This window comes from Crinia signifera, unplaced genomic scaffold, assembly GCF_055691185.1.
Source record: "Crinia signifera unplaced genomic scaffold, ASM5569118v1 HAP2_SCAFFOLD_552, whole genome shotgun sequence".
Classification (NCBI taxonomy): Eukaryota; Metazoa; Chordata; class Amphibia; order Anura; family Myobatrachidae; genus Crinia; species Crinia signifera.
The window spans coordinates 8897-34515 of NW_028142445.1; the positions used below are offsets into that span (position 1 = coordinate 8897).

At 44.2% G+C, this 25619-nt stretch overlaps 1 protein-coding gene across 1 annotated transcript in view; it reads left to right on the forward strand.

Annotated features, from left to right (window-relative positions):
* The first annotated feature begins 11941 nt into the window (after positions 1-11941).
* Positions 11942-25619, forward strand: part of LOC146055749 (putative E3 ubiquitin-protein ligase RNF144A) — a 35820-nt gene continuing 22142 nt past the window's right edge. The window contains exon 1 of the mRNA XM_083168306.1: positions 11942-12086. Coding sequence (XP_083024432.1) covers positions 11952-12086 — 135 coding nt within the window. The 5' untranslated portion in view covers positions 11942-11951. The remainder of the gene's footprint in view (positions 12087-25619) is intronic.

Consider the following 25619-nt stretch of genomic DNA (forward strand, 5'->3'; position numbering starts at 1 on the left):
AGCTGTAGGGAATGACTCCCTGGACAAGTATGAAGGAGATGATTAACATCAGGAATTAACAGAGAAACTGTATTACGTGCAAATATGTATTTTGGTACTTCTTTACTTTCATGGCGCCACTAGATCAGAAATCGCGGGCATTGAATGCACTTAAAAACAGCCGCGACGCGATGCCCGCGATTTCCCATAGAGATCAATGTTAAATTTCTCAATGGACCCGATTTTACTGTTAAATGCCTCAATTGACACGATTTTTCCATAGGAAACAATGTTAAATGGCCCACAGAGGCCAAATAGTCACCGTAAAGTGTGAAATGGCCCCCACATTTTTTAACGCCACCCCACGATCAACGCGAACCCGAAGCGTGGCGAGCGGCGGCGGTACGCGTCCTACGACCTTTTCATACCCCCACTATCCACGTCGGCGTGGAGTTGAGAATAGAATAGTGTGGCGAGCGCAGCGAGCCACCGAGCCCGAAGCGTGGCGAGCGGACGAGGATACCTGTGAAGCCCGCGAAAGGACGCGTTTACCTGTGAAGGTATCCGCGTCCCCTCGCGGGGCTCGCTGCGCTCGCCACGCTTCGGGCTCGGTGGATAGTGGGGGTATGAAAAGGTCGTAGGACGCGTACCGCCGCCCCTCGCGGGCTCGCTGCGCTCGCCACGCTTCGGGTTCGCGTTGATCGTGGGGTGGCGTTAACAATTGTGGGGGCCATTTCACACTTCAGGGTGGCTAATTGGCCTCTGTGGGCCATTTAACATTGTTTCCTATGGAAAAATCGTGTCAATTGAGGCATTTAACAGTAAAATCGGGTCCATTGAGAAATTTAACATTGATCTCTATGGGAAATCGCGGGCATCGCGTCGGTCGCGTCGCGGCCGTTTTTAAGTGCATTCAATGCCCGCGATGACCGCGATTTCTAGTGGCGCCGTGAAAGTACAGAAGTACCTGTATTTTTATATAAGAGGAAGCATTTGAAGTGCATACAGAATCTTAAGGCCCGTACACACTGGGCGACTTTGAGCTGAAAGTCGCTCAAAACAGGAGGATTGAGTGGCTTTCAGCTCAAAGCCGCCCAGTGTGTATGCCCTGGCGGTGAGCGGTGAACGCTGCTGCGCGCTCCGGCAACATCGCCAGGAAAGCCGTTCATCTGCTGGTTATACCAGCAGATGAGCGGCTTTCAGATCGGCTTTCTTGAGAATCTCTGTGTTGTACCATGGCTCACACTCATACTATGGCCTCCCCATATATATCACCAAGACCTGTCATTCACATTTCAGTAAGGATCGGTCTGGCATCAAATCTAATCAAGTCAGATTTACTGCCAAATTAGATCAGGATTCTTCAGTTTGAAGATGAATGTGGTGCTACAGGAGAGGGACAGGTAAGAATGTGGTGCTACAGGAAAAGGAGAGGGGATAATGTGATGCTACAGGAAAATGAGAGGGGATAATGTGATGCTAGAGGTAGGTCATGGGGAGAATGTGGTGCTATCGTGGGGGGCTACAGGGGGGAGTTTGGATAATGTGGTGTTATGGTGGAGGGGAGAGTGTGGTGCTACAGGTAGGTTATGCGGGGAATGTGGTGCTACAGGGGTAGAGGAGAGAATAATGTGGTGCTATTGTGTGTGTGTGTGTGTGTGGTGGGGGACTGGTGCTACAGAGGGGAGGCGGGATAATGTGGTGTTATGGTGGACGGGAGAATATGGTGCTACAGGTTGCTCATGGGCATAATGTGGTGCTATTGTGTGTGTGTGAGTGGGGGGGGGGGGGGGGTAGTGTTACAGAGGGGAGATTGGATAATGTGGTGTTATGGTGGAGGGGGGAATGTGGTGCTACAGGTGGAGAGGAGGGATGTGGCTCTACAGAGGGAAGCTGGGATAATGTGGTATTAATGTGGAGGGGGGAATGTGGTGCTACAGGTACAGTAGGTTATGGGGAGAATGTGGGTCAATGGCGGGGAAGTATGTGATGCTACAGGTAGTATAGAGGAGAATGTGGTGCTATGGCTGGGGGAATGTGGTGCTGTGGCAGGGAGGGTAAAGTGTGTGGAGCTACAAGTTAGCGTGGCAGTGGCAAGTGCAGATTGCCATACCTACTGGGGATTTCTCCACCTTGGTCAGGAGCTTGTGAACAAAAATCTGCAGTAAGTGCCGTGGTGTAATTGAATCTAGCCCTTAGTACACCCAGTAAATATGTATGATCATGTGTGTTAGATTTACCCTATGTTATCTTATCACGGAATTCAGAATATTTTCCACTGAGCCAAGAACAACTGTGCTGGATAATTACTACAGGAGGCAGGGCATAAAGTGGTCAGGCAGAGGTGGGGGAACTCCTTTCTTGATGCCACCTAATTACACCCCCTCCCCCCATTAGGCAGAGATGGGGCTAGTGGTAGGGATCCCCCTGCAAACTAGAATGATTTTCTCTGGTAATTACTGTGCAGGGCCAATGTGCAGGTAAAATGTTCCATTCCACCCTTTTCCCGCTCACTTTAACCCCTGAACATAGGTGATCAAGAATAAACTTCCTTTTTTTTTTTTTTTTTTTTTTCAGGAAAATTGTTTTCAGAAAAAATAAATAAAATATTTCAGTCAATGGAATTTGCCTCTTGCATATATCTGGTGAATTTAATAATACAGGTAGAGTCTCCCTTATCCGGAGAAATATTAAAACCATTTTTAAAAAAATATATATTTCGGATTTTTTTTTCTCCCCCCTGCCCCTTTGTTCATACTTACCAAGTCCCCCGATGTCCATGGTGGCCTTTAGGATCTTCTTCAGCGGTCCCAGGAGTGCATTGCACAGGTGCGCTGGTGACAGCATCAGCGCGACTGCAAACTCACGCAATGCATCCCTGGGGCCGCTAAAGAAGATCCTGAAGGACGCCATGGGACCATCGGGGAGACCAGGTAAGTATTAAGAAAAAAAAAATCCCTTATCCGAAATGCTCATGACCCGAGCATTTTCGGATAAGGGATACTCAACCTGTAATAATAATAGCATCTCTTCTGGATCCAGTGATTAATCCCTCTGATGACGCACATGGTATTCATACTATGAAAAGATTCAAGGTTTTTTATTTATTTTTTTAAATCAAAACCAGCTTCTGCCCTTGATACACTATACTGACAAGGAATCGCCACCCACAGGTTTCATCTGTTTTCTTTAATAAGTCTGCTGTAAACATCTGAAGTACCTTCATGAATTGTATCAATACGTATGTAACTCCTAATAATACAAGTACACAATTTTAAGTGGTATTGTGAAATATCAATGTTCGTAAATTTATGTGGCCTTGTGTACTAAGTTCACTACCGCTGACAATGAGCGACATGATTGGTCAACAACGTTTAATGTATCCTCCAGTTATAGATTATCATGCTGTACAGATATCACCCTGTGCTAACACTGGGTCTGATGGCAAGTCACTGGACTTGGGCCGCAAATAGCAGGGATAAAATGCGTGACACAAAAAAGGGGCCACAGCCTAGGTGCCAGGTTACATTAGGGAGAGATTACATACTGGGGTGCTGGACAGTTTCCATACAGTCGGTATCCCGACAGTCATTACCCCGACGTTGGGATCCCGACTGTCAAAACCCAGACACTTGGGGTCCCAACGGCCACCAGCTATTCTCCCTCGTGGTGGTCCACGACCCCCATAGAGGGAGAATAGAATAGGTGGCGAGCCACCGTGCCCGCAGTGTGGTGAGCGCAGCAAGCAAGGGGCTTTTTTTGCGATCGCCCCGTTGCTAACCCACTTTCCACCACCACAAACCAGGATCGCAGTCCGGACCAGTCTAACAGGATCCAGCTTTGCTCAATGACCCCGCTCTCCATCTCGGGGGCACTCAACACCTTTCAAATCAACATCCATCAGGTACCACTCCTTTTGGCCACTTGGGACCTATTCAGCAAAGTTTTCTTCCATCTGTATCCTGTGGACTGGTAATTTGAGCCAAGATTTGGGCTGACCACTTGGACTTATGGACTATACCAGTGGTAGCCAACCCTAGCCCTCGAGAGCTACCAACAGTTCACACGTTCCAGACAACCTAGCTGCTGCACAGCTGCACTCATTAATCACTGACACATTTTAAAAGATCCACAGGTGGAGCTAATTAACTCACTTGTGATTCTGTGAGGAGGCTACCCCAGGACTATACCATCACTGCATTTGCTTAACCAGCCAGGAGTGGTAACTATTGCTATAACTGCATGTACTGTTGGGCGTACTAGGAATGGACTCTCCTTACATTGCTGCTAGTGTGGAAGTGGGGTTTTCCTGTTGTTATACCATGTTTTTAACATGTTTTATTTGTATTATTTCAAGTATTAAATTTATTGGAAAGATCATCCAATTTTTTTATTTAAAGATACAGCGCTGCTATTCCCTTTTTCTTTGCACAGCACCTTACAGGAGTAACTGACCTGTTTTTAGCAGCTGCTGAGAGACCACTCATTTCAAGTGCCCCTTTAGTTCCAAACCTACTCCAAGGTTAGGTTCTAGACAATCCTCTTCTTTTTGGTCATCGAGTTTATCCTCAAACTGATCTACTGTGGTATAAATGACCTGAATGAGGTTACCGTCTAATCATTATAAACCAGGGTCTCCGATGACTCAAAGTGGCTGTCCAATCTGAGTGCACATTATAATTAATGATTATACCCCTGGATACTATGAATCTAGATGCCCGTTAAATTTCCACTGTACCTACTACGCTGTAAATTATGAGGAAACTGCTGTTTCAGAAAGATTAACTGGGGCCTTATAAATTTGTAAATTGGCCTCATAAGCTCCAAAAAAGTCAATTTAATATTTCAAGAGGTGACATTTTTCTTACAAGTTTAGCACTAGACAATCATAAAATGTTCCTAAAATTCTGCTTTCAGTGTGTACAAGTGGCAAGTAGACTATAACCTCTTCTGTGCTACCACGATAGAATGAACTGTTTAATTACCGTATTTTCCGGCGTATAAGACGACTTTTTTCCCCTGAAAAACATGCCTCCAAGTGGGGGGGTCGTCTTATACGCCGGGTACACTTCAGTTGGGATCAGGCCAGGCTGTGCAGGGTTAATGGAGGGGAGCCGCTGCAGCATTCCTGAGTGACAGGAAGAAGAGGAAGCCACAGGATTGGCTGGCGCCGGGAGGAAGATGCGGGCAGTGGAAGAGAGGAGGAAGGAGCGTGCACCGTGCAGGGAACTCACGTGTAGCCAGAGAGAGGGTGCCGCACCAGTGCCGTGATGACCGTTTCCCACACCGACGCAGCACAGCCGCTGAAAAGGGAGGCCACACAGTGTAGCCGAGGCCAGAGCAGACAGAGGCGCCGGGGACAGCAGCACAAGGGACCCGCCACCCGCCGCAGCACACATGGAGACCGGAGCCATGGCACTCAGGGGGAGAGGCTCCCCACAGGTACAGCTCCCACCCACTCGACCACGCACCACAGCAAAGGGGGATCAGGGACAGGCACTCCAGTTAACAGCAGCAGATTATACCGGTAGTCGGGGAACCCCTCCAGCCTAACCCTCTGCCTCCAGTTCTAGCACCCCTGCCTGAGGGACACTAGGTCCTCCGAACGCCCCCTGTGATTGACAGCCCAGCAGTATTCCCTCCAGGATACACAGACTGGCTACTTGCTATATCCCATCCAGTATCGCACGGTACGTTTTATTTGGTGTGTGGAAGAGGGGGTAGTCTTATAGGGCGAGTATATAACAAACTCTACATTTTGAGTGGAAATCTTGGGGGGTCGTCTTATACGCCCAGTCGTCTTATACGCCGGCAAATACGGTACACAGAGGAGGTAAATTCTGTTTCAGTTAGCACATGTACAAAGCTGTTGCATCGACAAATGAGAATTATAGAAAACACTAGTCCCATGTATCATAATCCAAGTACAGTACCTCCAAGAATGAGATCACGGGTTTTCCTACATGAGGGACATGATCTGGGTCTCTTCCATGGGTACTTTAGGGTGAAAGTGCTTAAAGTATGTGTTTTAGCTGCTCTAACAGACTTATGCTGAGCATACACTTGTGCAACTTCCACCTTCATAGAGGTTGCACGCATCCTTCCAAGTTGAACCGCCTGGATGGCGGCATAGCATGCGATAAATCGATCCGATAGATCACTCCTGCTGGCGGTGCAACTCACACGCTCCAATGCAATGTGCACGGGACCGCGCATCATGTCAGACCTGCACTTTTTATGCGATTGATTGCCGCAATCTTCTCATAAAAATGACCAAATCATATGTGTGTATCGCCCTAGTGTCTAGGCACCTTTTTAGATGTCTGATACTACCATGGCAATGGTTCTGTTTTATTATTTAAGTAAAAATAAAGTTTCTAAATATGGAACTGAACACACACAAACTGTTTTATACCTACAGCTGAAGCTACGCTCATCATTGCCGCAATGCAGCCGATAGTACCTGTTTGGAGCACAAAGGTTGTGTGCGTTTCACCGTGTGTGTTGTACCTGCGACACAGCAGAGGATCAATGCGGCTGGCTACATCTGAATGTATTTCATTAGGAGAAAATAGCACACAATACTGCAAACAATCAAAACTCACAATCAAATAAGAGAAACTTTAGTTGGATCAGTTTTTTTAACCCTTTTAGGTTCAACGTTTAGTCCGGTTCAACAGCCCTAGCGCCAGTAGCAGATCCAATGGTGAGCCACTTTAAAATAAGAACATTAACCTCATTTAACATTCAATGTAGACCATTTTTGAATAAAAAAAAATAAAATAAAAAAAATACCATTAATTTAAACCAGACTTTTTAAATTGCAAAAAAATAAAATTTGGGCTGCAAAGGGTTAAATAGCTGTATTCTTTCTAAATGTTTGCTTTTTTTTTTTTTTTTCATTATATTAATCCTAAAAATTAAAAATACAATAAATTTGCCTATAGGATCCAGGACCTCAAACGGCTCACGTTTTCCAGCTCACCTAGCAGGTGCACAGGTGAAGTCATTGCACACTGACCCAAATTAAAATATCCACAAATGGACTTGTGATTCTTTGAGAACCTATTTATTTATTTAACAGTTTCTTATATAGCGCACACATATTCCGCAGCGCTTTACAGAGAATATTTGAACATTCATCAGTCCCTGGCCAGTGGAGCTTACAATCTATATTCCCACCACATGTACAGGCAGACAGACATTCTAGAGTAAATTTTGTTGGAAGCCAATTAACCTACCAGTATATTTTTGGATTGTGGGAGGAAACCCGGAGTAAACCCACGCAAGCATGGGGACAATATACTGTACAAACTCTGCACAGTTAGGTCTCCAACCTATGGTAGGGATCGAACCCATGACCCCAGCACTGTGAGGCAGTAATGCTAACCATTACACCGTCCGTGCTGCCCTAACCTATGACTTACATTAAATATGTTTCAGTGCCAAAAGCCTTTCCCTCTTTGAAAAAAAAGACCAAAAATAAAATTCCCCTTTTAGAGAATAAGTTATTCCTGGACAAATAAACGTTTCTGGTTTCCGGAGTATTAAATCTGTCACAAAACCAAGGAAATGAACAAGTGCATATAACTACCAGAATCATTGGCCAGTAATACTATTCCATTATCTTTTGTAAATGTTTTTCTTGGTACTGACCGTTTCTGTGCTATATTTGACCTCTGCTTTGCTGAACAAACTGCGTCAGTTTCCACTCATTATTTTAAATGAAAAAAATATAGAAAATATTATGTAATAGCTGTGTAATTTCTTATGTAATTTTTTTTATGTTTTACTGCACATGGCAAGTGGCAAACACTTTTTATAAATACTCAGTGGTTACAGGGTGTGTAGGGAATTAAAAAAAAAAAACACATGGGTTTTTACTACCTATTATTTTGTTACCTAGGAAAACATTAATGTATCTATCAGTGTTGCTATACATTACATAATTTTCCATTCTGAATATGTAGCTCAGTCTAGTACAGCTGCGTTGGGTGTTTTTAGTTTTGTTTCTTGGCCCAGAGCTCTATTAAACAGTGGGTACTTATGTATTATCTGGACTCCCATGCTAAATGCACCCCATTTTTTCATACCCCTACTATCCAACTACGCATGGAGTTGATTTTATATAGTGTGGCGAGCGCAGCGAGCCACCGTGCCCGAAGCGTGGCGAGGGGACACGGTCTCATAAGAAAACCGGGAGTCCAGATATTACACAAGTACCAAACAGTGTTTGAATTTACTATAGTGCATTATCTACTGTAGTTAAATCTGAACATTTTAAATGGCAGACTTGTCTGTTATAACATTTTGTGGCAAAGGTAGCATTGTTCCACATGATGGTAATGTGGAACAGGATTAAGCTTTAGAGCAGCAGCAGTAGTAGTAGGACTGATGTATCCAGTCCGGGTTTTCCGAAGATCTATTGTGAATCACTGTCTGCCAATTAACAACACCTGTGGCTTCCTGTTAAATGTTTGTTCTGAACAATGGGTCAGTGTTTCCAATGTCTTTTAGTGGCTGGGCAATAGGCTGGGGGAGTGTGGTAATTACGGTAGGGATCTGTACCCGCATTGTGAAGCTGATGTGTTGCCTGCTGGAAAACCTGCCATGCTGTAACTTGAGACTTATCAAGCTGTTAACCTGGTGTACAGTGGCTACAAATAAAGAACCAGACTTTATTTTATCCAGTGTATGTGATTCCTTGTCACAGTATTTGTGCAGATCCTTGAATACTCACCAAGATTAGCCATTTCACCAAAAATTTGATTGCTCCCATGTTCCTACCATTGTATTAACCGGTGTTGAATTTATTGAAGTTAAAGTAAAATAACTCTGGGTATATAGAAAGATGATAAAGAAACATTTATTTCCCGATCTTCTTGAGGATTCCATGATTAGAATGACGTGTAGGGTCTTAGTAGGATTTTTTTTTTAACAAATCTACTATACTAGGTGGCCCGTGCGCAATTTTAACATGCATATAAAATACTATAAATTTTATGGCGAAGGTGGTGTTTTGTTGTAGGATGAAAGAAGAACTGATTCATTTGTAGCTATTTCGAATTGCCGAGCAAAACTGAACCATATTGACGCATCCAACGAAAGAACTCAAAGGCCAAAAGTCAATACTTAACCTGGATTTTCAAACAATTAGCTGTGTTTGGAAAATCTCTATAGGAGATAGCAAACCTTCTAAAGCCATCAAGTGGAGAAGTTACCCCTAACAACCAATCAGATACTACCTATGATTTATCAAATACATTCTATTAAATAATAGCTACGGATTTAGACACGCCTCATCTGTAGAGGTCAGTTGGTTGCTGTTAGCAACTTTTCCACCAATCCAGTTTAGAAGGCTTGATCAACCTGTTTTTGGTCAACCCCAGGGGCCAATTAACTGCACCTTTTTTATAGAAACCAGTTATACCCCTTATTACACCAAAATCCCATATCCGACCTGGTATTTGGAACAGGGTTCCAAGCCAGGTCAGATCTGGGATTTGCTACGTTTATACTGTGGTGCCGACCCGCAGTGTAAACGGGGGCGGTGCTTGGAGATGGCATCATCATTAGAGATGACATCTCCAAGCACCGGGGCTGCCGATCGCCGTGCCGGACTGCCGCACTGGGGGCAAGCCCAGCACCAAGGTAAGCTGCTGGGCTGCCCTCAGCCTCCACGTATGCACCCATCCTCGAGGTGAGTGGATGCCGCACATAGGTTATTGTTGTGTCCTTCCTGGTCAAAGGAACCTAGAACGTCATTGCTCTTTCATTTATGACAGTAAGCCATTCATTCTATTCCTGTCTTCTATAGACTTTTCTTATACTCTTCCTTCGGTCCTGGATCAGTATCTGCAGAGTTTCACTGCCTATTGATACTTAAATGGCAAATATTTGTAAAGTTTTTATTTTTATACTTGTTTATAAAACTTTTGTTTTCTAAAATACAATATTTAATTGTAAATTTATTTAACTTTTTTTTAACAACCATTGCCATTTTTTTAATTTATTTTTTTGCCACATGCGAAAACGACAATGATTAGCAATCAGTACTTAATCCCGATCTTTTTAACCATTTTTTAATACATTTTTTTTTCCAAAAAAGAAATTTGGCACAGATTGAATATCCCCTTTAGTGTTCTTTTCTGTTCCACAAGTAGGACATACTGCAGAGTACAAATGCATTTATTGAGAATTAAAATGTACTGTACATTTTAAGGAGGTATTTATTTAAGATAGGAATTTCCATTTTCTTGCTAGTGTTCTATTGCTTTTTACTCCTTACATTACTGACACAATACTGATGAATAACTGAAAAGGGATACAAAGAAAATAATAAAATGGAGTGCAGGTTATAAAAAAAAAAAAAAATGAGGGTGGGGGGATTATTGGGGCAGCATGGATGGTGTAATGGTTAGCATTACTGCCTCACAGCACTGAGGTAAGTACCAACTTTGCGAAAATGGACTTACTGCAGTATCTGCCCAGATACATTGTTTGAAAAGCGTTCGCTTAATGGTTACTTTTTATTTACATTGTGCTACAATGGATCGCCATACACAGGGGACAGTACACACAACCAAATAGCAAATGTTACAAAACCAATTCCCTGATTTTACATCTATACATAACTATTATGTAATTTGATACAATTGTAAAAAATAAAATGGGAGAGGGCCCTGCTCACTAGAGCTTACTACGTGGATGTGGATGGACACAAAAAGGGAAGAGGGCGCGTGATGCTGTGTATTTACAACACTTTTTTTATGAACACTGTATGCAAGACGTTATAAGCAGCTTTGTCAAGTTTTCAGAGGGATACGGTCGTATGGTCGACACCATTGGGTCGTCATATAGCAAGGTCGACATGACATTAGGTCGACATGGGTTAGGTTGACAATCAAAAGGTCAACATGGGATTTGTATTTCATGCCCTACCATCCACTAGGGTGTGGTGGGAGAATAAAAGAGTGTAAAAAAACAGTGAAAAACCCATGTCGACCTTTTGACTGTCGACCTTATGTTATGTCAACCTAGACTCATATCGACCTTTTGCCATGTCGACCCCTGTCAACCTTGTTGTATGTTGACCCGATGGTGTCGACTTAATGACTGTCGACCTAATGTTGGTCGACCATATTATCCCAACATGTTTCAGAAAGTTTTTGGAGTTTCTGTGCAGATTTCTCAGGCAGTAGAATTCTATGCACCAGCAAAGACTGATCTGTGTCAGTCCAGCATCTGTCTGTCTGAGCAGTTGTCTGAACAGTCTCAGAGGCCATATCCACATAAGTGCACCTCCATGAAGTGTAGTACTACTGTACAGTGTTTGCAAATATGCGCTATAGTGTGAATTTTATTGTGAGGGTTGTAGAACCATTTTCTCTCTCTCTCTCTTTCTCTTTCTCTTTCTCTTTCTCTTTCTCTTTCTCTTTCTCTTTCTCTTTCTCTTTCTCTTTCTCTTTCTCTTTCTCTCTCTTTCTCTTTCTTTCTCTCTCTCTTTCTTTCTCTCTCTCTTTCTTTCTCTCTTTCTCTTTCTCTCTCTCTCTCTCTCTCTCTCGCTTTCTTTCTCTCTCTCGCTTTCTTTCTCTCTCTCTCTCTCTTTCTCTCTCTCTCTCTCCCTCCCCCACCCGTCATTCTCTTTCTCCATGCTTCCCCTCTCTTTCTTCCCTCTCTCTGACAGTCTCTCCCTATCTATCGCTACCTGTCTCTTTTCCCAGACACCCAGTCTCTCCCTGACATTCTTTTACTCCTGCTTGTAACCCCATCCCTCTCCTTTGCTCTTTCACCTTTCTCTAACACCCTACCTCTCACCCCTCTCATTATCTCTAACACCCCCCGAGGTTATATTGTATGTATTATACCATATAAGTAGGTTATATATTTGTAAGTATTTATACTGTGCTTTGGAATGTGTAGTAAATATATATATATTTTATATTCCTTTTTTGATTGCAGGTTAATCTGCCATGACTACAGCAAGGTATAGGCCAACGTGGGATTTGGCGTTAGATCCACTGGTTTCCTGCAAACTTTGTCTTGGAGAATATCCTGTGGAACAAATGACCACAATATCACAATGCCAATGCATTTTCTGCACACTGGTAAGCACTGCCATTGATTGCCACTGTTTCCATTGCCTGTCTCTCTTCTTTGTTTATGTATAACTTCCAGAATCAGTGGAGTCGCCTGCCTCTGGGCTCTAAGCCCTGAAGGGGCACCTGTGTGGTTTTACAGCAGGATCCATGTGTGACCGCTGCTCCTCCAATGAAGCTCTACGGTGCTCCCGCTGCTGCTGCACAGTTAACTGGCTCTGTCCCAGAGCTCTGCTTACAACTGCAATAGGGGCAGGGAAACTCAACGGTGCACTCACCACTGCTGCTGGACTGTGAGATTGGACCCACCAGTAAACAATGATATGCTGGAGATGACTCAATATCATGAGTCACTAACCCACCGGCCATCGTCCCACTACGGACTCCGTCCTTGTAAACTGTCTGAAAGTGCTATGTAATTAAACTTCAACTTGTCTCCAGGTGACTGGGATGAACTTGCGCCTTATCTCTATCTTTGCGGGTATACTTTACAGCACACCAGTATTAAGCGACTGTATGTTACTTTGGCATCTCCTTTTACTATGGCTGTTAAACATAAACAAACACATAAACCAAAGATGTATACAGCTCTTTTGTGACAAGGTGTGATGACCTCCAACCTGCATCAGGCTGTAAAGTGTAGGAGTCTATCCCTAGCTCACCCTGTTATGTCTGTATTACACAGCTATTATCATACAAGTTATTTCAAGGCCTCAGTCTGTGTAATACACAAGACGTCATCAGGCTTGTGCATGCAGCCAGGGGTTTTTCAGTTGCTGCAGCAGAGAGCAGGGAGCCGGCAGCGGGACTGCTCAAACGGGATGCAGTTCATTTAGGAGAGCCACTGGCACCACCAGGTCAGAGGTTCCAATGCAATTTTATCATATAACTTTTTCAAAGAAGTCGTAATATGACGAAACGTGCATTGGAACCTCTGACCTGGTGCCAGCGGCTCTCCTAAATTAACTGCATCCTGTTCCTGGCTAATATTTTAAACCATACGGAAGCATTTGCTTATTGTCTTCCTTTACTGTACAGTGCTTTAAAATTTATACTTATAATATTACTGAGATAATGATGACATCATTCTGGGATTCTTCTAATATGTAAGAAATATATATCCTTTGGTATTGGAAGTGTCAGATATGGCTGGTAGGTTAAGGTTGGCATAGGACTATTTACAAGAGGGCTTGGTAGGAATAAAGTTTTCATGCTGGGCACAGAGTATGGTGAGTATAATGTGCTAAGGTCCATACACACTGGGCGACTTTCCCTCTGCCCGGTGCCGTCAGTGTGGGGGGGGGGGCGACTGAGTTCGGTGGCCGTACGTGATGCCGTGCATTGTTAATGATTGCCCTTTTTAAAAAAATATCAGAGTTTGGCTGGCATCCCGCTCGGCCACCGAACTCAAAGGCTATTCCATTTGGCCGAATGTCTTCTCCCACACTATGCACATTACTGTCTATATCCTCTCTGTATACAGCTTTCACACAACCACTACGCTGAATCTCCCCTATATGCTCTAGGCGAGGGCCACACTCTGCCGCTGAATATCCCCTGTCTGCTCTAGGCAGGGGCCACACTCTGCCACTGATTCTCACCTGTCTGCTCTAGGCAGGGGCCACACTCTGCCGCTGAACCTCCCTTGTCTGCTCTAGGCTGGGGCAACACTATGCCGCTAAATCTGCTGACAGAGGTGTTTGTACTCCTCGTGAGACCCACTGGGGCTCAGTTCCAGTAAACCCAGCTGGAAAGTGGTGATGCACTGCAGGCAGGGGGCTGGTGCTGCCTCCCAAAGCAGCCCCACAATCATCACCCAGCACCACTTCCCGCACCAAAACATGCTAACCATTCCCTCCCACCCTCTGCCAGTAAGTCTTAATGAAAAAAATAATTGCCTGTGCTAGCAGGGATCTTGTGCAGTGGAACCTGTTGAGCTGTGTTCTCCCCCAGCAAGTAGAGCTCATAGGCCTGTGCCATGTGTGCCTAGTGGAAAATTCACTGCTGTCCTCCATTACGGAGGGGGGGCAGGGCGGTTATTGGTGCTCTGACATGGGAATGCCCAGCATTCCCCCCCCCCCCCCCCCCCCCCCCCCCCTGCAATCACTGCCTGTTCCCATGTTAATGTGGCTGTGACGCAGGCTGCCGAGGGCTGTGTCACATGACTTTTGCCACCTGCCCTGTCTTTGTCCTGGAGCCCGAATATATAAGTCAGTCATCAATGACTTATATTTGCGAGCCCAGGAGAATGATTTCTCCTGTTCCGGTCACACGAGGGGGGTGTTTTTTTATTTATTTTTTTATAACCTCTCCCCTCGCATAGTGTGGGGAGATGGCGGCCAGCCCTCTGGGACTCCATTAGCTGCGATTACAGAGTCAACCTGAATCAGGCCCCTGATGTACAAGTCCAGTTGTCTAAATCACATTCTTTTCTTTCTGTATCTTTGATGTGTAATGCAACGTTTCCAGGGCTTACCACTTTAGATAGCAGAGAAAGGAAAGTGAGACGCTTTGTATGTTTTTTTTCTTTTGACTTCTTTTTATTGCGCACTTACATTCACGTTAGATCTTCCCGGACCTTCTCACACGTCAAGCTCCTGGCTCCACAACAAGTCCAGACCTAATTAAAATGATAAAATGTGCTACCATGCAATAAACCACTGCAATTGGCAATGTGCTATGGTTGCTGAGGTAATCTAGTGCACTTCTCCATGGCCGAGGTTGCTAAGCAATTATATGTCAGTGTACAAAGACTTATTTCTTAACAAACACCCTGTTGTTTATCATTACAACAGAATAGCATAAGGTTGGCAGAAATGGCTGGCTGCAATGACGCCTCCCTAATCCCTCTTTGTCTCTCTTCCTTCTCCTGACAGACGGCTCTTTACAGTATACATCTATATAAAGTAATAGACATATGCGCCATAAATATATTTGCGCAGAAACCTTCGATTCTTAAATGCTGTATATATTTCTTTTTATACCTGTATTGGTTCTCTATCCGTAACCGTTTTGTCCTGATTTACAAGGGGCACTTCCTCCGTCAAGTAGAGTGGGTCCCGGGAGTTATCACATGTTACAATTCTTCCCACCCATTACACTTCCGTACCAAAGAGGGCCTGTAGATCATTAGGTCTACAGCAAGAAGGTCGACAAGCATTAGGTTGACATGGGTTTAGGTCGACAGGTCATTAGGTCGACACAAGCATTAGGTCGACAGTCAAAAGGTCGACATGGTCTTTTTTACTTTTTTACCTGAATGTCGACACAGTCGACATGGACACAGGTTACAGTGCACTGCGTCCCCTTGCATGGCTCGCTGCGTTCGCCATGCTTAGGGCACAATGCCTCGCTGCGCTCACCACACTATTTTATTCTCCCAGCACGCCCTAGTGGATGGTAGGGCATGAAATACAGCCTGTCGGCCCATTGTGAACAGTGAAAAAAACCATTTCGACCTTTTGACTGTTGACCTAATGCTTGTGTCGACCTAGACAGATGTCCACCTTTCAGCATTTCGACCTAATGCTGTTGACCCAATGCTTGTGGACCTTCTTGCTCTAGAACTAATGACAGTATACCGCAGACTGCATGCAGGGTTGTGCTCAAATTTGACACTGGGAGAATGATGGGGTGCATATGGGGAGCATAGAAAAAAAATAGATATAAACTGATTGGTTGCCATGGGCCACATCCCATCTTCAATTGAACTCCATCTAATGCTGGATACACACTAGGCAATGTGTACCCAGCACGACATCGGGCATGGGACGCAACGTGGGACATGATATGTAACTGGCACTACTGGGGACATGATATGTAACTGGCACTAAATATGTGCAAGCAAATGATTGCTTGGCAATCAAATTCATTCTTGAGATAGTTTTGAAACCTTGTTTTATGCACAAATAAAATATATTTGTGTGTGTTTCATGTGTTTGTACAACAAAACTGCAAGATACTGTACATCATTGAAATATAAAAATATTCTGAAATACGGAATAATCCGGTATCCACAATTCTCCTGCTCCTGAGCATTTTGGATCAGGGATACTCAACCTGCACACATGAGGTGACTCCATAAAGATATTATTCACTCGTAATAAACATTTTCATTATCAACCTGAATTCTTTATGTGTGTGAACCACCAGCATGCCATGGACTTTTGATCTTGTAAAGTAAGATTGAGAAATAAACATGAGGATGACACAATTATTTAAGGTGCACTAGAGAACACAATTGTATCTGATAGCTGAGCCAACTTTGGCAGATGTTCTCCGTACTGCTGTCACGCGCAAGGTAGACTTTGCCCTGATTGACGGTTCTCTCTGCTACTGTTACTGAAAAATGCTTCAGTCCGATATGAAGTCACGTTTTGTAGGAAAGCAAGGCACATGTATACTTTGATTTCCTTTGTATCCCTTTTAATAACAATGTAACAAGTCTGCCAGCCTGTTACTAGTACAAATTAAAGCTACAATCACGTAAAAAAAAAAAATTTTTTGCTACTTGTTTCCTAGCACGGCCACTCCGATTTCCATCGGGGTGGTCGTGTCGGAAAAATCGCGTCGGTCGCATGCGATGCGACCGACCCGATTTTTTTATTGAATCAAATGTGAATAGGGTCCCTGGGACCCAATTTTACATTGGATTCAATGTAAAATATTTTCTAGACCCCCAATTTTACACCGTAAACCCCACCCCACGATTGACGCCAACCCGAAGCGTGGCGAGCGTGCGCGTCCTCTGACCTTTTCATTCCCCTACTATCCACGTCGGCGTGGAGTTGAGACTATAAAGTGTGGCGAGCCACCGAGCCTGAAGCGTAGCAAGGGGACGCGTATAACTTCACAGGTATACGCGTCCCCTCGCGGTGCTCGCCACGCTTCGGGCTTGGTGGCTCGCTGCGCTCGCCACACTTTATATTCTCAACTCCATGCCGACGTGGATAGTAGGGGAATGAAAAGGTCGGAGGACGCGCACCGCCGCCCCTCGCAGGCTCGCTGCGCTCGCCATGCTACGGGTTCACGTCAATTGTGGGGTGACGACGGGGACATATATAATGTGAAATGGGTCATATTGGCCCATTTCACATTTTTTACTATGTGAGATGGACTTAATCAAGTCCATCTCATCTTGTGCCATTATAATGGCACAAGACCGACGCGATGCTCCCGATTTTCAATGTTAAAAAATATTTTAACATTGAAGCCTATGGCAAAATCGCGGGCATCGCGTCGGTCGCGTCGGGGCCAATGTTAATGGTCGCGACCGACGCGATGCCCGCGGTTTTCCCTTTGCCGGCAAAATGGACCTGATTTCAAAGGAAATCGGGTCCATCGCGTGCATCGTGTACCTTAACTTAAAGGTACACGATGCCCGCGATTGTGGCCGTCCTAGGAAACAAGTACCGATTATTTTATTTTTTTTTTTTTAATCCTAAATGACGCTGTTAGAATACATATTAGCATTCTTTTATCATTTTGTCCTTTCCTTAAGCTGGTATTATTTACAACATGCCAAGTGTCATGTGATTGGCGTGGCTGCTGCAGGCAGGGCTAGTTTTAGAGCAAGTTTAGCACAGGGTGAAAATTTAGTGCCCTCCCCCTTATTATAAAAACCGAACATGCTGTACGATCAGGCAATGCTTTCTCCATATCGAACTCAGAGCCCCTTCATATGCCTCCTGGCCAATTTTACAATAGCCCAGAACCCCCATATGGCAGGAATCAGGGGTTCGGCACCTTTTCATGATACCGCTGCTGGAGCCAAGGGCACACATACTGGCAGAGATCCATCCCTGCATGTGTAAGAAGGGAAATGATCACAAATTGAACGGTTAGCTTCAACTTCATGAGCTTGGGACCATTGCCGTCTTTCCCATTGGGCACAATGGGCAGTGACCCAGGGGCCCAAGGATTTTAAGGGTCCACCCCAATGGGAAAGACGGCACGGTGGCGGGTGGCACACGGCACGGCAGTGGGGATGATCCGGGCAGCTGACAGCTTGTAGCACTATTTGTCGGTGGGGTGGGAAGCGCGATGAATTTGAAAAGACTGCCTTTTAAATTTAACAGTGCTTCCCGCTGGCACATAGCATATCGCTACAAGCTCCATGCTGCCACTGCCCGGATCCCCTCAGGAGGGGACTCTGCCCTGTGTCACACTGTGCAGGAGAGCAGACAGCGACAGCCTCACCTGATACCTGCAGGGGAGAATCCGCATGCTGGCCCACTCCGTCTCAGAGACCATCGAGGGCAGCAGACGGAGATGAAGCTGTGCGTGCAGAGAGAACTGGCAAGGTCGCTCAGCACTGACCACGTCATAGACACCAGGAAGCGCAGAGCAACGCCAGCCTCCCCGCACTGCCATGCCCCCAGCGGCGGCACAGCCCCGGCAGCGGCACAGCACCGGGCGCCAGGGCAGTCTCAACATCAGTGAGGGCCCAGTAAGTTATTTTGCCCAGGGGCCCTCACTGATGTTGAGACGGCCCTGCTTGTGATGTCCTGCACACCACACATGTGGGTGCCCATTGCTGAGGAGGTTTATGGATCATAGGATAGACAGTGGCTAGGTCAACACCAAAAGGTTAACATGCACAAAGTCAACATTGACAAAAATGTCGATGCAAGCTATAAGTCAACATGCATTTTTCCCATTTTTCTGCATGTTTTCAAGATAACTTCCACAATTATTACTTGCCTATTTAAAAAAGGAAGGGGGAGAGCTTTAAAACCTTGCCAAGTACTTTCACTTTGAGCTGCAAAAGTTTTTACTTTCACATTGAGCTGTGACGGGTTTTTTTTTTTTTTTTTTTTTTTTTAAGTCCACCAACTCTCTACCCCACCCCCAGTCCCTATCTGCTCCTACTTAATCACTGTCTTCACAGCCCCCTCTCTCCATATCAAGCGGGTTTGAATCTGATCAGTTTCCCTGCAAAATTGCTTTTACTTTCTGTTCTAACATCTTTCAGCACCCAAAGGCATAATTTGGTATTTCGAGTGGCCTCTAGTGGTCAGTGACAGTATTTCAACTCATAGAGGACACGAGTAGTTTGCTAGATAGACAGATAGGGTACAGTCAAAATAATAGTAAGTCAAAAAGGAGCAATTTCCCCCTGGAACAAACCATGTTGCAAAACAAGAGGGGGTCGATTTTTTTTTTTATTTTTTTTTTTTTTTTTGTAGGCAGGAAAATATCATCTGCTTTTGCAAACTTAGTGAACTAATACTGGCCAGCTTTGTTTTTGCACTGAAGTTTAGAATCAAGCTAGACGCTGCCATTCCTCAGTCTAAATCTCAATGCACATTTTATATCTGTCCCACCTGCAGTCCAAAATGGTTTTGCCCAGGTACAGATATCTCTTTTTTTTTTTTTTTATTGTTCCGAACTGTAAATCCATAGACTAATAACAGCCCCCCCCCAAATAAAAAAAATAATAATATAAATGATACTTTATCCAATTATGATTTCTGTGTGCACTGCCCGTATCCTTCCTGGCTGCTGTCTTTTGCCACTGCAGAGCACTGTGGAAAGGCGTCCAGCACTTATTATTTATTTTATTTATTTATTTGCAGTTTCTTATATAGCGCAGCAGATTCCGTTGCGCTTTACAATAGTAAACAGTGATAAAACAAACTGGGTAACAACAGACAGACTTGGAGGTAGGAGGGCCCTGCTGCAAGCTTACAATCTATAGGGATATAGGAGGGAAACACAAGGACAGGCACCAGTAATAGCATAGCAGTCCCAACAAGTTACAAGTCCAGAAGGGAAGCTATATAATACATAAGTGCCTCAGAGGGTTATGCGTGTAGAACTTAAATATGATAGGCTTGCCTGAAGAGGTGAGTTTTCAGGGAACGCTTGAAAGTTTGGAGGCTAGCGGAGAGTCTAATTGTGCATGGAAGGGCATTCCATAGGATGGGAGCAGCCCGATGAAAGTCCTGTAATAGTGAATGGGAGCTAGTGATCCGCTCAGATGAGAGACGCAAATCTTGTGCAGAGCGGAGTGGTCGAGATGGGAGATATTGTGTGATAAGTGCAGAGATATATGCTGGTGCAGTATGGTTAATAGCTTTATATGCAAGTAGAAGTGTTTTATATTGAATACGGTAATATACAGGCAACCAATGGAGGGACTGGCAGAGCGGATCAGCAGACGATGAGCGTCTTGCAAGGAAGATCAGCCTAGCAGCAGCATTTAAAATGGATTGCAGTGGTGAGAGTCTGTTCTTGGGAAGTCCAGTTAGGAGACTATTGCAATAATCAATGCGGGATATAATGAGTGCATGGATAAGAGATTTAGTAGTGTCTTGTGTGAGATACGGTCGTATTTTGGATATGTTTTTTAGATGCATGTAACATGATTTGGAGACAGATTGAATGTGGGGAACAAAGGACAGGTCAGAGTCGAGGGTGACCCCTAAGCAACGAGCTTGTTGGGTAGGGTAGATTGTCGAGTTGTCAACAGTGATGGAGATATCAGGATGGTAACTGTTCTTAGTTGGCGGGAATATAAGTAATTCAGTTTTGGAAATATTGAGTTTGAGTTGGCGAGAAGACATCCAAAGTGAGATGGCAGAGAGACATTCAGAGACTCGGCCCAAAACCACTGGTGACAACTCTGGGGTTGATAGATAGATTTGAGTATCATCCGCATATAAGTGATACTGAAATCCGAAGGAGCTGATTAGTTTGCCAAGCGAGGAGGTATAGATTGAGAAAAGCAGAGGACCTAAGACTGAGCCTTGCGGAACTCCGACTGACAGAGGTAGTGAAGAGGAAGTAGAGTCAGAGAAGCGAACAGTGAAAGAGCGATCAGATAGGTAAGATGTGAACCAGGAAAGGGCTGTATCATTAAGACCTAGGGAGTGTAGTGTTTGTAAAAGAGAGTGTGATCCACAGTGTCAAATGCAGCAGAAAGATCTAGAAGAATAAGCAGTGAGTAATGGCCTTTAGACTTAGCTGTTACCAGATCATTAACCACTTTAGTCAGTGCTGTCTCAGTGGAGTGTTGAGAGCGAAAGCCTGACTGAAGCGGGTCTAATAGGGTGTTGGAGTTTAGAAAGTTTGTTAGGCGAGAGTAGACAAGTCTCTCAAGTAGCTTGGAGAGGCATGGGAGCTGAGAGATAGGACGATAGTTAGAGAGAGAGTTAGGGTCAGAATTGTGTTTTTTCAGAATGGGAGTAATCGCTGCATGTTTGAGCAGAGACGGAAAAGTACCAGTAGCAAGAGAGAGATTGCAGATTTTAGTTAAGGTTGGAATAAGCACAGGAGATAGATTTTTAATGACTTGTGCAGGTATAGGATCAAGAGGAGAGGTAGTAGAGTAGGAGGATAAGAAGAGTGCGGATACTTCCTTTTCATTTGTGGGCTCAAACGAAGAGAAAGTGCCAGAGGGTTCAGGTGTGGCAGAAAGAGGGTTAGAGATTGTGGAGCATACCATTTCATCTCGGATGTTATCAATCTTGTCCTTAAAGTAGGAGGCAAGTTCTTGTGCACTGATGGTAGCCGGTGGGGGAGGAGGGGGAGGGTACAGAAGAGACTTAAATGTGTTAAAAAGTCGCCTAGGGTTGGTGGCATGAGAAGAGATGAGAGATTGGTAGTATGTTTGTTTGGCCGTGTCCAAAGCATTGCAGTAGGAGTGGTAGCTAGTCTTATATGTGAGGAAATCAGTAATATTACGAGATTTACGCCATTGGCGTTCAACTTTACGTGACTGATTTCGTAGTTGTCTTGTTGTGTTGGAGTGCCACGGTTGGCATCTAAGCCTACGTGGGGTATAATGGGTAGCTGGAGCCACTTCATCAAGGGCTGTTTCAAGAGTCTCGTAGAGGTGGGAAACAGCAGAGTCAGGAGAGGTAAATGTAGAAATTAGTGAGAGCTGTTGTTGCAGGGAGGTGGAAAGTTGTGGAAAATTAATAGCATTAGTATTTCTGCGGGTTAGAGTAGGCTTGCATGATTTCTGTGTCAGTGAGCTTGAGGTAATGGAGGAGAGTGAGAGAGTAATAAGATTGTGATCAGAGAGAGGGAAGGGAGTGTTAGTAAAATCAGAGACTGAGCACAGCCTGGTGAAAACGAGGTCAAGGCAGTGGCCTTCCTCATGAGTAGCGGCGTCGGACCACTGGGAGAGGCCAAGAGAGGAGGTTAGAGAGAGGAGTTTGGAGGCATGCAGAGATGGTGGACTGTCAATAGCAATGTTGAAGTCACCCAGGATGATAGTGGAGATGTCAGAGGATAAGAAATGGGGGAGCCAGGCAGAGAATTCTTCCAGAAATTTAGATTTGGGAAGCCCAGGTGGACGATAGATAGCAGCAACACGCAGAGAGAAAGGGGAAAAAACCCTAATGGAGTGTACTTCAAATGATGTAAATGTGAGTGAAGGAACTGGTGGGAGAACTGAGTATGTGAAGTCTTGTGACAGTAATATACCAACTCCACCTCCTTTACAGTTACCAGGCCTAGAGGTGTGAGTGAAGTGGAAACCACCATGTGACAGTGCTGCAGGCGAGACCGTGTCTGATTGTGTGAGCCAGGTTTCTGTAATTGCCATCAGATTGAAGTTGTGGGAGATGAAGAGGTCATGGATGGATGTTAATTTATTGCAAACAGAGCGTGCATTCAATAGGGCACATGTAAGTTGTTTGGTGTGTGGTGGGAGGCATGTGATATTTATGAGGTTAGCTGAATTTCTAGGCTTAGAAGCCATTAAATCTGGGTGGGTCAGGTGGTTGGGGCCTGGATTAGGTGATATGTCCCCAGCTAATAAGATTAGAAAGGAGAGATAGAGATAGGTGGATGTTTGCAGTTTTTTGTATTGGTGATGGGAAGTGGATGTGAAAGTACAAGTAGAGAAGTAATTAAAGAGCTCATGAGTGTTTAGAAGAGGGGAGTGAATAATGGAAGAGGCAATGTGTACAGAGTGGTGAGTGTCAGGGAGATTATAGGATGGTTGAAGTTTGGTAAGTATGCCATGTAATGAAATGAGAAGTAGCATTGTGGTGAGCATGATGTGATAGTTTGTCTGTTGGTGACCAGGTAAAGGGGAGATTGTTTGAGAAAGTGTGGAATAAGTATAGTATTTACCTTGGTTGATGTTGTTCAATGTTTTTCAACTGTTCTTTATAAGTAAATCCACTTTGTATATTTCCCACTTAGTAGATTTCTCAGTTAGAGAACTGCCCAGGCAGAGGACTGCCTTCTATATGACCAGATATAGCAGGTCTAATTAAGATAGACTACAGCTGAGGTCACATGACCAGCTAATCAAGGCCTTTGTAACATAAACACTAGCCAAAACATTTACTACAATAAAGTATGCCTCACTGACCACAGCTTCAAACAGGTACAATAAAGACTAGAAACACATTAATAATACAGCATTTGTTATGCAAAGGGCAAAAATACAGATTAGCAGTTATATTGTTTTATAGACCAGTTTAAATCACATACATGTAATACTGCTGCAATGGGCTCATAGGGATTTTTGCAGAGCAGAATGCTGCGACTTGTAGAGAAATGGACCAGTTTAAATCACATACATGTAATACTGCTGCAATGGGCTCATAGGGATTTTGCAGAGCAGAATGCTGCGACTTGTAGAGAAATGGACCAGTTTAAATCACATACATGTAATACTGCTGCAATGGGCTCATAGGGATTTTTGCAGAGCAGAATGCTGCGACTTGTAGAGAAATGGACCAGTTTAAATCACATACATGTAATACTGCTGCAATGGGCTCATAGGGATTTTTGCAGAGCAGAATGCTGCGACTTGTAGAGAAATGGACCAGTTTAAATCACATACATGTAATACTGCTGCAATGGGCTCATAGGGATTTTTGCAGAGCAGAATGCTGCGACTTGTAGAGAAATGGACCAGTTTAAATCACATACATGTAATACTGCTGCAATGGGCTCATAGGGATTTTTGCAGAGCAGAATGCTGCGACTTGTAGAGAAATGGACCAGTTTAAATCACATACATGTAATACTGCTGCAATGGGCTCATAGGGATTTTTGCAGAGCAGAATGCTGCGACTTGTAGAGAAATGGACCAGTTTAAATCACATACATGTAATACTGCTGCAATGGGCTCATAGGGATTTTTGCAGAGCAGAATGCTGCGACTTGTAGAGAAATGGACCAGTTTAAATCACATACATGTAATACTGCTGCAATGGGCTCATAGGGATTTTTGCAGAGCAGAATGCTGCGACTTGTAGAGAAATGGACCAGTTTAAATCACATACATGTAATACTGCTGCAATGGGCTCATAGGGATTTTTGCAGAGCAGAATGCACTTCTGGTATCCTTTCAGCACTACCCGGATGTCCCAACCTGGGTTGCGACCATTGACACCGCCCACGACCCAGCTCCAACCAGTGTTTAACCCTGGTCAGGACCTGGGTAGGAGACCAGTGTTACTAGACCTAGGTTGGCCTCTTTTACACCAACGCTGACCTGGGTCCAACCTGGGTTATGCCTTGGTGTAAAAGGGGTATTAGATACTTAGCTCTTGGTAACTGCACATAAAACAAATTAAAATACCAAATATGCATTAGTATGTATGATTGTGGTAGTAACTATGGTCATTGTTGGTTTATCCTCTCACAAAAGCAGATAATCCTTTTTATACTAATAGAAGGCTGATGAATCTATCCCATTCACATATTGGATTCACCCTTATTTGGTATAAAATTCCAGTGGCAAAAAAGACAAATAAAAGTAATTGTTACATGGAGTAAACACAACGGGGGGAAATTTAATAGAGATTCAGAAAGTGAGAGATTTGATAAGAAATCGCTGTTGTATCTTTTAAAGCGGCAATCATTTACAATGCAAAACCCATTTAGATTTTGAAATGTAAATGATTGCCGCTTTAAAAAATACAATGGAGATTACTTACCAAATCTCTCACTTTCTGAATCTCTCATCCTATTAAATTTCACCCCAGATATCACCAGTTCATTACATTACTTTGGCATTTTATGAATTGGGACATTGTATTCCCTGGCAATAGCAAAGGACTTACATTGACGCATTACCATACTTGAATGGTTGATGGCGTGAGTCAGGAGACGTGGGGTTGCAGATCCTAATAAAGTGCATTGGACATGGTTAAGACCTTAAGTAAATTGTGTTGATCCTGGCTTATATAATGGAAGTTGGCGCTGCTACAAAACTTGCTGGCCCAGCATGCTGGGACATGTAGATCACATGCTGCCTACCGTTGGTTTACAGGGCACACTGGGGTGAAAGAAGTGGCTGTAGTATTTTTAAATGAAGCTGATTCATTTCCAGAAGCCGCTGTATAAACCATATGTGTGGCGGCTGCATAAATATTTTGGGAGCTAAGAAAACCAGAGCGAGTACGAAGCTTGAGTCACGGCGCGGAGTTGTGTGGAGAACATTACAGTATGTAAATGAGCTGCGGTACTAATCCTTAAGAATGTGCCACTTCACTCTGCCAAGATCAGCTCCGAGGCGCTCAACCAGGCTTTCCTTGGCAGATGGGACATTAGAAGGGATGCTGACAC